The 17222-nt window shown below is 45.3% G+C and overlaps 1 protein-coding gene across 1 annotated transcript in view; it reads right to left on the bottom strand.

Annotated features, from left to right (window-relative positions):
- Positions 1–1605, bottom strand: part of smchd1 (structural maintenance of chromosomes flexible hinge domain containing 1) — a 130026-nt gene extending 128421 nt beyond the window's left edge. Inside the window, exon 1 of the mRNA XM_055633455.1 lies at positions 1272–1605. Within this exon, the coding sequence (XP_055489430.1) occupies positions 1272–1529 (258 nt within the window). The 5' untranslated portion in view covers positions 1530–1605. The remainder of the gene's footprint in view (positions 1–1271) is intronic.
- Between the last annotated feature and the right edge of the window lie 15617 nt (positions 1606–17222).

Raw genomic sequence — 17222 nt, 5'->3', positions numbered from 1 at the left:
GTAGTATGCGAGGTAATGGAGGAGGGGAGGTTAGAGAGAGGGTGTGAGGGTGAGCGGAGGAAGCAGAGGAGGGTTGGTGGAGGGTGGGGAGAGGGAGGATAATGGAGGTGGGGAATAGGGGACTAAAGAGGGAGAGTGAGGCGTTCATATTGATCTTAAACTTTTCACATTATTGGCATTTTAAACATTAAAATCGTCTCACTTGCCGGCCACACTTGTGCAGGTGGACGAGCATTCCCGTGACTCGCGTCACAACGGGGATGTCTGGCGTCACAATGGGAACCTGTCAGTCGCACAGCGCTTTCAATTTAATTAAAAAATCCTCATCTACCTTTTTACCCAGTGCATTATAACTCAAAAATCTATAAAATTCTCTCTCATATTTCTTCACTGATTCTATTGTATAGTTTTCAAAGTGCCACTTATTCATAACAGCTTTCTTTTATAATGTCAAACATCTAAAATATCAAACTTAAGTGAAAACTGGGACTTGCATATGAAAGGAAACTTTATAAAAGAAAACATGGGGTATGGATCACATGTAAACAGGTGGAATTATTTTATCGCGGCTTAATGTTCAGCACAGACGTGTGGGCCAAAGGGCCTGTTTCTAGGCTTTGCTGTTCTACAATCAGTAAAGAAGGGGTTCAAAAGTAGCAGGACATATACACAGGATCAGGAAGATAATTCCAAATCTGGGGTCCAAGTAGTTTAAAACCATTAATGGCACAAAAGTTGTACTAAGCTAGAATCACATTGAACCGATACTTAAGTCATGCTTGCAAAACTGAGCCTATTTGAAGTGCACAGAAAGCATGTGGGGACATTGGCCGGAATTGGCTGAGAAATACTAGTAGACCTGCTTAGTCACTAATCCCAATCCGGTGATCACAAAGTGGGTGCCCAGGAGCATCCCATCTACATCCCCGTCTATCTTTATCCCCGAGTGCGGTTCGGGAACATCAGGGAGAGATTGAAAACATTTAATTACAATAGTAGCTGCAGAGAGTCCCAGGAGGGAATAGCCCCACAGCCTCTTGTTTACACACCCGTGGAGTATAAGTATCTCTGCGGGTCTCCCGGGACACAGCTCGCCGGGAGCGGGTTGCGTTGAAAGGCCGTGAGGGTGTCCTCCACCTCGGGTTCACAAATGAACTCCATCTCCCCCGCTCTATTCCTCTTCTCCTCTCCCCCCCTCCCCATTCCTCCACCTCTCCCACCCCCATCCCTCCTATCCCAACCCCCCCCCCCCCTCCCTTCCCATCATTTACCCGACACACGTCCTCCCTGAGCTCCGCGTACGCGCTGTTGCCGCTCAACTCCAACGACTTCTCCGAAGAGTCTCCCAGGCGGCGGTCGAATATGAAAACGGTTTTCTTTCTGTCACCGTCTCTCTCCACTTTACCGGCGCTACGACTGCTGCTGGCGGTACCCATGGCAGTGGCAGTGGCGGCGCCGGGTTGTGAGCTTCCTACCCGACGCCGCGGTTGCAATTGCTCTCCTGCGCCGCTCTCGGCCGCCGCCGCCATCTTGACGGAGCTCGAGCTGGGCCCCGAGTGCCTGGTTTGAACGATGTCACTCGTCACTTCCGGCCATTGTCCGCTCACAGCTGCGGTTGCGCGGACTCGCCCCGCCCCCCTGCCCCGCCCATGCCCCCCCCCTGCCCCCCGCCCCTCCCCCCTCTCGGGCACGGCCAAAGACCCTATAGCAAAGCTCTAAGATCTTTGGGCACGTCCACGTCGCGCGCGCGCCGAAGACACAACATTTCACGTGTTTGGAAGGAACTGCAGATGCTGGTTCACAGATCTATGGTTTAACTATAGGATCTTTGGTTTCCACCGAAAAAGAGACAAAAGGAACTGCAGATGCAGTTGTTACAATGGCATGTTGCCTCGACAGTAGCATCCCGTCTGACAAAGGGTCTCGACCTGAAACCTCACCCATTCCTTCTCTCCTAAACAAGCATCGAATGTCCAGCAATGAACTTCCGTGACCCATGTCATGGAAAAATATGAAATTTTGCACAGATTTAGGTAAAATATAATTGCGAAGGATGTCATAACTCGCCAGTGTCAAAAGTTGCACATTGATTAATTTAATTAGAAAATTAGATCGAAAAAGTAAACGCCATCTAGTGTCCGATGCCCATATTACGCCAAGGCGAGCCTATTTCCGTGCTGAAGTCTCTTTAAACCATGTATTATCGCCCCAGCGCAGAGGGTGAAGAGGAGGGAAGAGACTGCGACCTAAGACTTTTGCCTCCATCACAGTGAGGAGATGCTGGGTGGACTCACTGTGGTGGATGTTAATGCGTGTTTATTGTTGTTTTATTGTATTGTATTATATGTATGACTGCTGCAATTTCGTTCAGACTAAGTCTGAATGACAATAAAAGGCTATCTATCTATCTATCTATCTATCTATCTATCTATCTATCTATCTATCTATCTATCTATCTATCTATCTATTATGTATTATACCATATATATATATGACATGAATAAGAGTGTAATCATATATAATTATGTATAATTATATTATATAAAAATAATATAATGAATATAATTGTGAGTGTATTTTGAATGAGACTGCCGCAAAGGTCCGGCTCCTGAACCAGCCTAAATAATGGGTGCGGGCAGTTTCTCTGTGTTCCCCGGTTTAGTGAACCCCACTGACTGCCAGTGTGCAGAGTGGTGGTCACAGCGATAGTGGGACTGGGGCAGTGCTGGGCTGGGGGTGGCATTCTTCCACTGACAGGAAAATGCCTAACCCTAACTCGCCCCCCCTTCCAGAGCTGCCCAGGGCTGGAGCTTGAGCCGGTTTGGGTCCAGCTGCGGGCTCCGTACTTGTGGCCCCGCAGTGCCTCCACCTCGGCCAGCATGCCATTCTGGATCTTCGTGGTGATGATGGTGGGGAGGCGCACTGCCCTGCATGCCGCCCGGGCCACCTTCCGCACCCCTATAGCACCGGCTCCGTCTGTCCGCCCGCTCGCTGCAACACCGGTCTACCGACAGCCCGACAGACCACTCACTCGCAGCACCCACCGGCCCTCTGACCAACCACTTGCAGCACCCACCAGCCGTCCGACCACTCGCGGCACCCAACGGCCAGCCGAATACTCTCACCACCCACTGGCGGCCTTGCCTGAACAACCACTCTCACCACCCACCTGCGGCCCGGCCCAACTCAACACCCACCGACAGCCCGCCCGATCCTCCACAGCATCCATCGGCCTACCGACAAGCCCGACTGACTGACCAACTGACTGAATAACCAACTGACTGACTGACCCTAACCCTAACCCTAACCCTAACTCTACATTTGTTATTTATCATTTTTATTTAACAGTTCACATCATAACTTTATAAAGATAAATCAATTGAAAAACAAAATTAGCAGCCAGGTTAGCATTATCTTTATTCCTTGGAAACCTTGTTATTATTTTGATGTAATGAGGAGGCAGCCATAATCCCAGGGTCCTCGCCGCCTAGCGACCATAAAACAAAGCATGGGATTGGTCAATTTGCGTTGACCTCAATGTGAAATATGCATTGACTGGACAATTACTACTCGGAAAATTTGAGTTTTTTCTCACATTTTTTAAAAAATGTGCATGTTTTCCTCTTGACGAGTTTCAGGTAGTATATATATAATATTTTTACACAATATGTTAAATATTCAGGTAGTTCCGTGAGTTGGGTCACGAACTTGAACGAAAAAGCTCCTCGGCCCACAGTCTATCCAGAGATGCTGTATGTCCCACTGAGTTGTTCCAGCGTTTTGTGTCTATCTTCTGATACAATTCATACCTGCAGACAAACCTTGCAGTCATGACCATGCACGGCACCTTTAGTTTTTGCCCACTAGTCTTAATTGCAAGATTTATCTTTGTCTGAAGAAGGGTCCCAACCCGAAACGTCACATATCCATGTTCTCCACAGATGTGCAGAAAGGAACTGCAGATGCTGGTTTACACTGAAGATCAGGCAGCATCCCTGGAAAGAAGAAACGGATGATGTTTTGGGTCGAGACCCATCTTTAGACAGTCAGGGGAGAGGGAAATCAGAGATATGGAAGGGTACTGAAATTGAAAGGGAACTGACATTCTGGCAGGCTGGCTTGCCACGGATGGGTTTAAACTAAAAAGGGTGGGGGGGGCGGGGGTGGAGTGAACAATGTGGATGCGAATCTGTGCAGCCAACGGGAAAGAGAATGTAGGAAAGATCCCATTTAAACTAACAGGGCAGGGGGATGGGATCCAATGCAAGGAGACAGGACCATAAAAGAACAGTAGCAAAACGTAGAAGGGAGATAAGAAAAACTAACCTGAAGCTTTGTGCCTTAATTCAGGACGGATAGACAGAAAGGATGAGAAGGTGGGGCAGCATTGCTGGTTAAAGAGGAGATTAATGCAAAAGCATGGAGAGAAATTAGCTTGGATGCTGTAGAATTGGTATGGATGGAATTACAAAATAGCCAAGGGCAGAAAACGCTTGTTGGAGTTGTATACAGACCACCAAGCAGCAGTAGGGAGGTTGGGGATAGCATCAAGCAGGAAATTAGGGATGCGTGTAGCAAAGGTACAGTGGTTATCATGGATGACTTTCATCTACATATAGATTGCGCCAACCAAATTGGTAACAGTGCTGAGGAGAAGAATTTTCTGGAATACAATACAATACAATACCTTTTATTTGGTTTCTGCAGCTATACAAGAAAAGAACCAAGACACACACCAACACAATTCACATAAACATCCATCACAGTGAGTCTCCTCCTCACTGTGATGGAAGGCAAAGTCTTGTCTCTCCCCTGCTCTCCATTCCTCTCCCGAAGTCGAGGTCAAAGCCCCCGGCGGGCGCTAGCAAGTCCGCGGCCACTCAAAGCCACGCCGGGCGATGTTTGGCCCTGCCCCGGGTCCCGATGTTGGAGCTCCCAGCGGGCGCTAGATAGTCCGCGGCGATTTACAGCCGCGTCGGACGTTGTAAGGCTCCGCTCCAGGTCACTCTCAACCCCGTCATTTGAGAGGGAGAAGTCGCCGTTGCCGGTGCCCCGCAAAGCGGTCTCCCACCGAGGACCCGCGAGCTCCCGGTGTCACCATCCACCGGAGTCGGGTCGCAGCAGCGCGCTGCCGCAGTTCTCCACGCTCCGGCTGGCTAGCTCCACGAAGGTAGGTCCACAGCTCCACAGGCTCTGTGACTTGAGCCTCCAGGTCGTTCCGGTTGGAGGCCGCTCCACGGTGCTAGGCCCCAACGGCAACGGAGACCCGACAGGGAAAAGGTCGGGTCTCCATGCAGGCAAGAGATTTAAAAGTTTTTCCCACCCCCCACATACACACAATTAAAAACCCACTACAAACTATACCCTCAACGGGACAAAAAAATAAAAAATACACAGGCAGCCTGTAGAGGCCGCTGCGACGTCGGTCGCGCCGCCCACTAGAATGTATACGGGATGGGTTTTTAAACCAATACTAGACCAAGTGCGGACCCATTGAGCCCATCCCCCAAGGCAATAGGGTGATTTCACGAAAGGTCACTGGAGCGTAGATCCGCACCCACGTGACCAAAAATCTCAAGTGGAGGACATGCTAGACATCCGGTACATGTTAGTGGATGGGAAAACACGCACTTTCCCACCCGTTAAAAACATAGAAATCGGCCAGGTTTTGATCTGCGATTTATTGTGCCAGTCAGGGTGACCGTGAGGCACTTAGATTTACAGTTAAAAGAAAAGATAGAAACTAAGGTAAATTAAAGAGGGAGCTGAAGGTACCAATCCAGCGGAAGTGAACAGCGGACATTTGCCGTGGAGATTTAAAGGTCCAAAATATCGGGAATTATCGCGTTTGCTCGCTGAATTTCATCAAAAGTAAGGCTTTATTGACTTTTTAATCTTTATTCATTTGTTATATGAGAAGTTTTAAAAGTGAAAAATCACTCAGTAAAATTGCAAAATTGCCCATGGTTCTCAGGTGGGTTTTAACATGCAAAATGAAAACGCTTCTGAAGCTACATTTACCCTTTAAATAATGGTAAACTATCAATGCATTTTGAAATAAATTTTACTCAGATGCAAGCTAAGGAATGTGATAATTGTCAGCTGTCAGTTGGACAAAATTAGGACATTTTATTATTTGCCAAAATATATTTCTCAATGTTTCTTGTTTAAAGCCTGCACATTCACCCAAACAACTTATTTATTTCTTTCTTTATCATCTAATAACAGACAAGCCTGCAGCATGGAATGATGTCAACAATCCTGGTTGGGCACCCACTGTGAGCAGGATAGACATTGCGCACAAGAACGCCATGCACGTGCAACAAGAAGAGAGTATTAAAGCAGATTTGGTTGCAGCTCAAGCATCTATAGCTCTGCTGATGCTGAACTTTTAACTGGTGCTGCAAGTACACCGTCAACTTGACATTTTTGGGAAGTTATAGGGACGTTTCATGAAGCCCAGGTCATGACCGTGACCCGCACTGTTGCCACGCAACGGCAACTTGATTACATGCTCTTAATTGCAGGCTCACGTTTAACATGGATTATAGTGTAGCGGGGCCGTCTTCTGCCCCCGTATCCATCCAATTGTCTCAGTATTCCTCAAATCTATCAACTGAGGAGTACGAACGGTATGTGCAAAAGGTATCCTTGATAGGTATTGACCTTTATTTAGTGCCTGAACCCGAGAGATCCCATGAAATCTCACAATTGCCAGATGTTAATTCCATGGACATCATGGCCTACCTCATCACAACACCCAGTCCGTACACATCTAAGAATTTTAAAGCCTACAAATTATCTGAGGCTTACAATCAGTTCGCAAATGGCTGGTTACACGACACAAGTGTATATATCCCTAAGAATCATCCAGACATACGAGTGGTGTGTGGAAAAGTAAGCTTTCCATCATTATGCTATTCATTATCTATATAATTTATTAGTTTTTATTAATAGTTTATATTTTAAGTTTTTATCTCAGTCTTAGAAACATAGAAACATAGAAATTAGGTGCAGGAGTAGGCCATTCGGCCCTTCGAGCCTGCACCGCCATTCAATATGATCATGGCTGATCATCCAACTCAGTATCCCGTACCTGCCTTCTCTCCATACCCCCGATCCCCTTAGCCACAAGGGCCACATCTAACTCCCTCTTAAATATAGCCAATGAACTGGCCTCAACTACCCTCTGTGGCAGAGAGTTCCAGAGATTCACCACTCTCTGTGTGAAAAAAGTTCTTCTCATCTCGGTTTTAAAGGATTTCCCCTTTATCCTTAAGCTGTGACCCCTTGTCCTGGACTTCCCTAACATCGGGAACAATCTTCCTGCATCTAGCCTGTCCAACCCCTTAAGAATTTTGTAAGTTTCTATAAGATCCCCTCTCAATCTTCTAAATTCTAGAGAGTATAAACCAAGTCTATCCAGTTTTTCTTCATAAGACAGTCCTGACATCCCAGGAATCAGTCTGGTGAACCGTCTCTGCACTCCCTCTACGGCAATAATGTCCTTCCTCAGATTTGGAGACCAAAACTGTACGCAATACTCCAGGTGTGGTCTCACCAAGACCCTGTACAACTGCAGTAGAACCTCTCTGCTCCTATACTCAAATCCTTTTGCAATGAAAGCTAACATACCATTCGCTTTCTTTACTGCCTGCTGCACCTGCATGCCTACCTTCAATGACTGGTGTACCATGACACCCAGGTCTCGCTGCATCACCCCCTTTCCCAATCGGCCACCATTTAGATAATAGTCTGCTTTCCTGTTTTTGCCACCAAAATGGATAACCTCACATTTATCCACATTATACTGCATCTGCCAAACATTTGCCCACTCACCCAGCCTATCCAAGTCACCCTGCAGTCTCCTAGCATCCTCCTCACAGCTAACACTGCCCCCCAACTTAGTGTCATCCGCAAACTTGGAGATATTGCCTTCAATTCCCTCATCCAGATCATTAATATATATTGTAAATAGCTGGGGTCCCAGTACTGAGCCTTGGGGTACCCCACTAGTCACTGCCTGCCATTGTGAAAAGGACCCGTTTACCCTACTCCTACTCTTTGCTTCCTGTTTGCCAGCCAGTTCTTTATCCACATCAATACTGAACCCCCAATGACTTGTGCTTTAAGTTTGTATACTAATCTCTTATGTGGGACCTTGTCGAAAGCCTTCTGGAAGTCCAGATACACCACATCCACTGGTTCTCCCCTATCCACACTACTAGTTACATCCTCGAAAAATTCTATAAGATTCGTCAGACATGATTTACCTTTCGTAAATCCATGCTGACTTTGTCCAATGATTTCACCACTTTCCAAATGTGCTGCTATCCCATCTTTAATAACTGACTCTAGCAGTTTCCCCACTACCGATGTTAGACTAACTGGTCTGTAATTCCCCATTTTCTCTCTCCCTCCCTTCTTAAAAAGTGGGGTTACGTTTGCTACCCGCCAATCTTCAGGAACTACTCCAGAATCTAAAGAGTTTTGAAAGATTATTACTAATGCATCCACTATTTCTGGAGCTACTTCCTTAAGTACTCTGGGATGCAGCCTATCTGGCCCTGGGGATTTATCGGCCTTTAATCCATTCAATTTACCCAACACCACTTCCCGGTTAACCTGGATTTCACTCAATTCCTCCAACTCCTTTGACCCGCGGTCCCCTGCTATTTCCGGCAAATTATTTATGTCTTCCTTAGTGAAGACGGAACCAAAGTAGTTATTCAATTGGTCCGCCATATCCTTGTTCCCCATGATCAACTCACCTGTTTCTGACTGCAAGGGACCTACATTTGTTTTAACTAATCTCTTTCTTTTCACATATCTATAAAAACTTTTGCAGTCAGTTTTTATGTTCCCTGCCAGTTTTCTTTCATAATCTATTTTTCCTTTCCTAATTAAGCCCTTTGTCCTCCTCTGCTGGTCTTTGAATTTTTCCCAGTCCTCCGCTATGCTGCTTTTTCTGGCTAATTTGTACGCATCATCCTTCGCTTTGATACTATCCCTGATTTCCCTTGTTATCCATGGATGTACTACCTTCCCTGATTTATTCTTTTGCCAAACTGGGATGAACAATTTTTGTAGTTCATCCATGCAGTCTTTAAATGTCTTCCATTGCATATCCACCGTCAACCCTTTTAGAATTAATTGCCAGTCAATCTTGGCCAAGTCACGTCTCATACCCTCAAAGTTACCTTTCTTTAAGTTCAGAACCATTGTTTCTGAATTAACAATGTCACTCTCCATCCTAATGAAGAACTCAACCATATTATGGTCACTCTTGCCCAAGGGGGCACGTACAACAAGATTGCTAACTAACCCTTCCTCATTACTCAATACCCAGTCTAAAATAGCCTGCTCTCTCGTTGGTTCCTCTACATGTTGATTTAGATAACTATCCCGCATACATTCCAAGAAATCCTCTTCCTCAGCACCCCTGCCAATTTGATTCACCCAATCTATATGTAGATTGAAGTCACCCATTATAACCGTTTTGCCTTTGTCGCACGCATTTCTAATTTCCTGTTTGTTACCATCTCCAACTTCACTACTACTGTTAGGTGGCCTGTACACAACACCCACCAGCGTTTTCTGCCCCTTAGTGTTTTGCAGCTCTACCCATACCGATTCCACATCCTCCAAACTAATGTCCTTCCTTTCCATTGCATTAATCCCCTCTCTAATCAGTAACGCTACCCCACCTCCTTTTCCTTTCTGTCTATCCCTCCTGAATATTGAATATCCCTGGATGTTCAGCTCCCAGCCTTGGTCACCCTGGAGCCATGTCTCCGTGATCCCAACTATATCATAGTCACTAATAGCTATCTGCACATTCAACTCATCCACCTTATTACGAATGCTCCTTGCATTGAGACACAAAGCCTTCAGGCTTGTTTTTACAACACTCTTACCCCTTATACAATTATGTTGAAAAGTGGCCCTTTTTGATTTTTGCCCTGGTTTTGTCTGCCTGCCACTTTTACTTTTCACCTTGCTACCTATTTCTTCTACCCTCATTTTACACCCTTCAGTCTCTACGCTCACACATTTAAGAAACCCTTTCACTTTAACCCCATCCTCCACTGTCCCATTCAACACCCCACCCCCCTTATTCAGTTTAAAGCCACCCGTGTAGCAGTGGCAAACCTGCCTGCCAGAATGCTGGTCCCACACCTGTTAAGATGCAATCCGTCACTTTTGTACAGTTCCCCCTTACCCCAAAACAGATCCCAGTGATCTAAGAACCTAAATCCCTGCCCCGTGCACCAGTTCCTCAGCCACACGTTCAGGTCCCGTATCTCCCTGTTCCTGCTCTCGCCAGCACGGGGAACTGGTAGCAAACCGGAGATAATCTTGAATTGTAATTTCTATTATCCTAATTCTACAGGTTCTGCACTCACAAGCTGTAGGGGTGACATCTAAGACATTGATGCCGTGGGTTATTGTGACAAAGAACCAGATATGTAGTGCCCACTGTGATTGCAAGGCAGATCTGGGGGAAGTTTGTACTCACATTGTGACGCTTCTCTTTGGTATTGACGCGGGAGTACGGATTCGTGAGACTAAAACAGTCACCCAGGTCAAGGCTTATTGGATGGAGCCAACAAGAAAGCAGGTGAAAGCGGCACCTGTCACCAATGTTGACTTCTCTTCAGCAGCAATGAAGAAAAGATTGCTTGATGCTGCCATAGATGGGAGTGAGCCAAGACAGCAGCAACAAACTAGAGATAAAGCCCCATCATTGCCATCTGCTTCGTATCGAGCATCGGAGGTGCTGCAGGACAAATTACTGAGTAGACTTTTGTTACGCCTGTCACTGATAACAACAAAGGCGGCCATACTCAGCTCTGTGGAGCCTTATGCAGCAACATTTGTTCCTGCTGAGACTGTTGTAGCATTTCCACCGATTCTTACAGACGTAATGGACAAAAACACATTCACCCTGACATTTGCTGAACTTCTAAAGATATGTGAAGCTGTTGATTATTCTGTTACAGAGGAGGGGGCAAAAAATGTGGAGGCGCACACTCGACAGCAAGCAAAATCAGATATCTGGTTTCGGTATCGGGCCGGACGCATAACAGCGTCAAAAATGAAAAGTGTTTGCACCACAAATGCAGATTCTCCTGCAATTAGTGTTGTCAAATCGGTGTGTTACCCCAATCTGTACAAATTTAGCACTGAGGCTACAAGATGGGGCTGTGATCAAAAAGAGCGTGCAAGGCAAGCCTACGCGGCTTATATGCCCACTGAACACTCCGGTTTCATGATGAGAGACTCAGGTCTGATTATAAATCCCAAGTATCCTCATTTGGGTGCAACTTGTGGATGGACTTGTCGAGTGTGCTGAGCAATGTTGCGGGGCTGACCGCCTTGGTGTCTGTGAAATAAAATGTCCGTTCAGTAAGAAGGACATGTCTTTAATGTCCGCTGCACAAGACAAAACATTTTGTCTTCAGAATTCGAGTGGTGAGCTTCATCTGTCCAAAAAGCAAGCTTACTATTACCAGGTCCAGGCCCAAATTTTTGTCTCGGGGAGATCATTTTGCAATTTTGTGGTTTGGACCAGGGATGACGTCAGTCCTCACATAGAGCGCATAGTAGGTGATAATCCTTTTTGGACAGATGCTTTAGCTGCAGCCTCTCAGTTCTTCAGTTTGGTGTGTGTTACCGGAGCTTGTTGGGAAGCATTTTACCAGCCCTCCAAAAAATATGTTAGAGAATGTCGTGGAGAGCCATGATCAGGAAGAGCAGAAGTGGTGCTACTGTAAGGAGGGTGAAAGTGGGAAAATGATTATGTGCGATAACAAAGATTGTCCATGTTCCTGGTATCATTTTGAATGCCTGAATTTGCCTGATGATTACAAAACGGCAAAAAAATGGTTTTGCCCCGATTGTAGGCTCATCAAAAAATCTAAAAGAAAAGCTCCAAAAAAAAATTGAATTTAAAGTTTTCTGCTGAAAATGTTTATGTTAAATACAAAGTCTTTCATTTGTATGCCATGTTTACCTTGCACTGTTTACAGCCACGTAATGGGCAATTTTTTTTTTGTCACTTTAAAAAACAACAGTCACTTTGTGAAACAGTTCTATTTAAGTTTAATGTTAAAGATTATGAAGTGCACTTTTGCCGCAATGTTTGTTATTTAATAGTTCGCCAAATACTAGCAATTTCATACATAATAAATGCTGATGAGCCAAGAAACTGTTGAAAATTTTTATTGTTCGTATGTGCACAACATGCTAAAGTACAATTGTCTGCATCTACTGTGACATTATGGACTCATTTAAGTTAAAAAGTGCACAACAGACCCTTGCAATTTTATCAATTTTGGGTACTTGATTTTCAGAGTTGGTAATCATGTACTCCAATGGCACAATATGACTTAGAAATGGGAATTTTTGCCTGACACCACCAATCACACGCTCTACATGAATGCGTAAATTAGCTATTTCACGAGTTTTTTCAACATCCAGCGCAGATAGTTGTGCTTTTCCTCTTGCAAATGCAGGGATTTCTGCTTGACAACCGTGAAATCCTGCATCATCTTTTATGTCAAAACCGCGATCAGCTAAAATGAAATCTCCAGGGAGCAGGTTGTCAAAAAATTGAGATGAAAGTGTAATTGTTTTATCTGTGCCTCTGCCCCCCCATGCTGCAGATATAAATTAAATAGCACCACATGGTGTAATACCTATCAAGAATTTGATGGTGTTATGGTGCTTATAGTTAGACCAAATCTGTGCGCGCGCCTCTAAACTCGTAGGTCTATCACAAAATATTTCAAAGCAATCTATGATCACTGCCACACGCTTTCCAAATGTCCGCCGAAATTGCATGGGCATGGTTTTCCACAGAACATCTCTTTCAGGCCAAATAATTAACTTGGATATGCCGTCAAGGGGATCAATCCCACTAGTGAATACACGCGATACTGTGGCATTACTAACAAGGAATCGATAGGCAAGATCCTCATGAGGCACTGCAAGTCGCAGCTTCATCAAGACGATCAGCAACTGCTGAAAATGTGTTAGTGAATGTCTTTTGGTGAGCTTGTCCTTAACATAATGGAAGACCAGCATCAAAACTGCAAATGTTGGTAAACCTGTGTAGAACCTAACCTTTTTGTCATCCTTGGAAAGGCTTTCTTGTGTTAACTTAATTTTGGCTGCTTCTTGTCTAGCTTTAGTGAGCTCTTTATTTTTTTTGTATAGTTGTGCTTCCAGTACTGTTATGTCTACTCCACACATGTCTGTTTGTGTTGATGTGTCCATTGTCTCTTTGACTGGTGTTTGTGTTTCTATGTCAAGTTGACGTTGTACTTCCAGTACCGGTTGAAAGTTCTCATAATCATCAGCCTGGTCAGCATCAACTTGCAGAGCTACAGATGCTTGATCTGCTTTAATACTCTCTCTTCTTGATGGACGTGCATGGCGTTCTTGTGCACGTTGTTTATCCTGCTCATTGTCATCGCCACGTCCCATATTTACAGTGGGTGCCCAATCAGGATTGTTGTCATCATTTCATGCTGTAGGCTTGTCTTTTATTAGATGATAAATAAATAAGTTGTTTGGGTGATTTTTATATAACAAATGAATAAAGACAAAACGTCAATAATGCCTTACTTTTGATGAAATGCAGCGAGCAAACGCGATAATTCCCAATATTTTTTATCTTCATATCTCCACGGCCAATGTTTGCTAACCACTTCCGCCGTTGTTGCCCCTTCAGTTCCCTCTTGTGTTTACCTTCTTCTTTCTTTATCTTTGGAACTCTAAAGTAAGATAACTGTGTCTCACAGTTACCGCGACTGCCACAGTTATTCACAGCGCAAAAAAGGACCATTTTAGCTGTTTTAAACGGGTGCAAAAGTGTGCAATGTCTATCCTGCTCACAGTGGGTGCCCAACCAGGATTGTTGCCATCATTCCATGCTGCAGGCTTGTCTGTTATTAGATGATAAAGAAATAAATAAATAAGTTGTTTGGGTGAATGTGCAGGCTTTAAACAAGAAACATTGAGAAATATATTTTGGCAAATAATAAAATGTCCTAATTTTGTCCAACTGACAGCTGACAATTATCACATTCCTTAGCTTGCATCTGAGTAAAATTTATTTCAAAATGCATTGATAGTTTACCATTATTTAAATGGTAAATGTAGCTTCAGAAGCGTTTTCATTTTGCATGTTAAAACCCACCTGAGAACCATGGGCAATTTTGCAATTTTACTGAGTGATTTTTCACTTTTAAAACTTCTCATATAACAAATGAATAAAGATAAAAAAGTCAATAATGCCTTACTTTTGATGAAATTCAGCGAGCAAACGTGATAATTCCCGATATTTTGGACCTTTAAATCTCCACGGCAAATGTCCGCTGTTCACTTCCGCTGGATTGGCACCTTCAGCTCCCTCTTTAATTTACCTTAGTTTCTATCTTTTTTTTTAACTGTAAATCTAGGTAGCTGTGCCTCACGGTCACCCCGACTGGCACAATAAATTGCAGATCAAAACCTGGCCGTTTTCTATGTTTTTAACGGGTGGGAAAGTGCGTGTTTTCCCATCCACTAACATGTACCGGATGTCTAGCATGTTCTCCACTTGAGATTTTTGGTCACGTGGGTGCGGATCTACGCTCCAGTGACCTTTCGTGAAATCACCCTATATTGACCCACAGCCCCCAACTGCGCAGCGGCGGCTGAGGGGTTCTCATTGTGATGAAAGTAATCCCCGTTGTGAAGTGAGTCACGGCAACCCTCCATCAACTGCACATCCCCATCCCTCTTCCTAGTCTTATCCTCCTCCATTCTCCCTCATCCCCCAGCACTACCTCCCCTTCCATCCTCATTCTTTCCCCTCTCCTCCTCCCCTACTCCCTCCTTCACCTCTCCCTCCCTCTCATTTCCCATCTCCTCAGTCACTCCCTCCCTACATAACCCTTCACTCCTCATCACGTTCCTCCCCTCCCTCTATCTCCCTTTTCCTTCACTCCTCACCCTCCCCGCTATCCCACTCCCCCATTCTCCCTCCTCACCTCCCCCACTGCCCTCCTCTCTCTCTATCCCCCCTCCCTCTATCCCCCTTCTCCCCTTCTCTCCTCACTTTCCCCTCCCTCTACACCCCTACCCCCTCCTCTCCCTCTATCCCCCTGCTCCCCCCCTCCTCACCTTCCCCCCTATCCCATCCCTGCACAATGAAAATTGCAATGATTTTTTTAAATGAAGCCTCTCCCCTACTACACCTCCCCTCCCCCACAATGAAAATTGCAATGATTTTTGTTTTAAATGAAACCTCCCCCCCTATCGCATCCCCCCACAATGAAAACCATGAATTTTATTTAAAACAAAACAAAACACGGTGTTAGCTGTTAATGAAAACGAAAGAGTTTGATTACTAATTTTTTTTTTTTTTTAACTGCGATTTTTTCATTTAAATGAGATTTGGGATCCATTTGTGACGTCATTGTGACCTCGACAAACGCAGCTGACAGGCAGGGCAAGTGGAAAAATGGTTTGAAAAGAGTTTTTTGTAAAGTTTAACATGTCAATAATTTGTAAAATAAAACATCAATGTGTGTATCTAGTGGGAGGGAGGAACTGAAGGGAATCCACATTAATGTGTGTCATTAATTATGGCATTTGCCTTTAAATTTTAGTCTGCCTGTAATCATGTGGGTGGGATTTATTACAATAGACAATAGGTACAGGAGTAGGCCATTCACCCCTTCGAGCCGGCACCACCATTCAATGTGATCATGGCTGATCATCCCCAATCGGTACCCCGTTCCTGCCTTCTCCCCATAGATTCCCTCTCATCCTTCTAAACTCCAGAGTGTACAAACCTAGCTGCTCCATTCTCTCAGTATATGACAGTCCTGCCATCCCGGGAATTAACCTTGTAAACCTACGCTGCACTTCCTCAATAGCAAGAATGTCCTTCCTCAAATTAGGGGACCAAAACCGCACACAATACTCCCAGGTGTGGTCTCACTAGGGCTCTGTACAACTGCAGAAGGACCTCTTTGCTCCTATATTCGATTCCTCTTGTTATAAAGGCCAACATGCCATTCACTTTCTTCACAGATCTGCTGTACCTGCATGCTTACTTTCATAGACTGATATACAAGGACCCCCAGATCCCGTTGTACTTAATTATGGCATTGGCCTTTAAATTTTAGTCTGCCTGTAATAATGTGGGTGGGATTTCTTACAATAGACAATAGGTGCAGGAGTAGGCCATTCAGCCCTTCGTGCCGGCACCACCATTCAATGTGATCATGCGTGATCATCCCCAATCAGTACCCCGTTCCTGCCTTCTCCACATTTCCCCTGACTCCGCTATTTTTAAGAGCCCTCTCTCTTGAAAGCATCTAGAGAATCCGCCTCCACTGCCTTCTGAGGCAGAGAATTCCACAGACCCCTCAATAACTTAATGTTTGACTCCTCCCATTTCTTCCAAATATAAGGCATAGCTATGGGCACACGCATGGGCCCCAACTACGCCTGACTCTTTGTCGGGTACGTCGAACAATCCTTGTTCAATACGTACCAGGGCCCCATCCCCGAACTCTACCTCCGTTACATCGACGACTGCTTTGTTGCCACCTCCTGCACCCACACACAACTGACTGACTTCATCCACTTCACCACCTACTTCCATCCGGCACTCAAATACACCTGGACTATTTCCGACACTTCCCTACCATTCCTTGACCTCACTATCTCCATCGCAGGTGATAGACTTCTGACCGACATCCACTATAAACCTACTGACTCCCATGACTATCTGGACTACATTTCTTCCCACCCTGCTTCCTGTAAGGACTCCATCCCCAACTCCCAATTTCTCCGTCTAAGCCGCATCTGCTCCCAGGATGAGGCGTTCTACACCAGGGCATCTGAAATGTTCTCATTCTTCAGGGAACGGGGGTTCCCCTCCTCCACCATAGATGAGGCTCGCACCAGGGTCTCTTCCATACCCCGCAACACTGTTTTCTCTCCCCATCCCCGCACTCGCAACAAGGGCAGAGTCCCCCTAGTCCTCACCTTTCACCCCACCAGCCGTCACATACAACAAGTAATCCTCTGTCAGTTTCGCCACCTCCAACGTGACCCCACCACTCGCCACATCTTCCCATCTCCCCCCATGTCTGCCTTCCGCAAAGACCGCTCCCTCCATAACTCCCTTGTCAATTCTTCCCTTTGCTCCCATACCA

This window comes from Leucoraja erinacea, chromosome 4, assembly GCF_028641065.1.
Source record: "Leucoraja erinacea ecotype New England chromosome 4, Leri_hhj_1, whole genome shotgun sequence".
NCBI lineage: Eukaryota > Metazoa > Chordata > Chondrichthyes > Rajiformes > Rajidae > Leucoraja > Leucoraja erinaceus.
The sequence above is the reverse complement of the archived record's forward strand: the minus strand, read 5'-3'. Positions and strand labels throughout refer to the sequence as shown.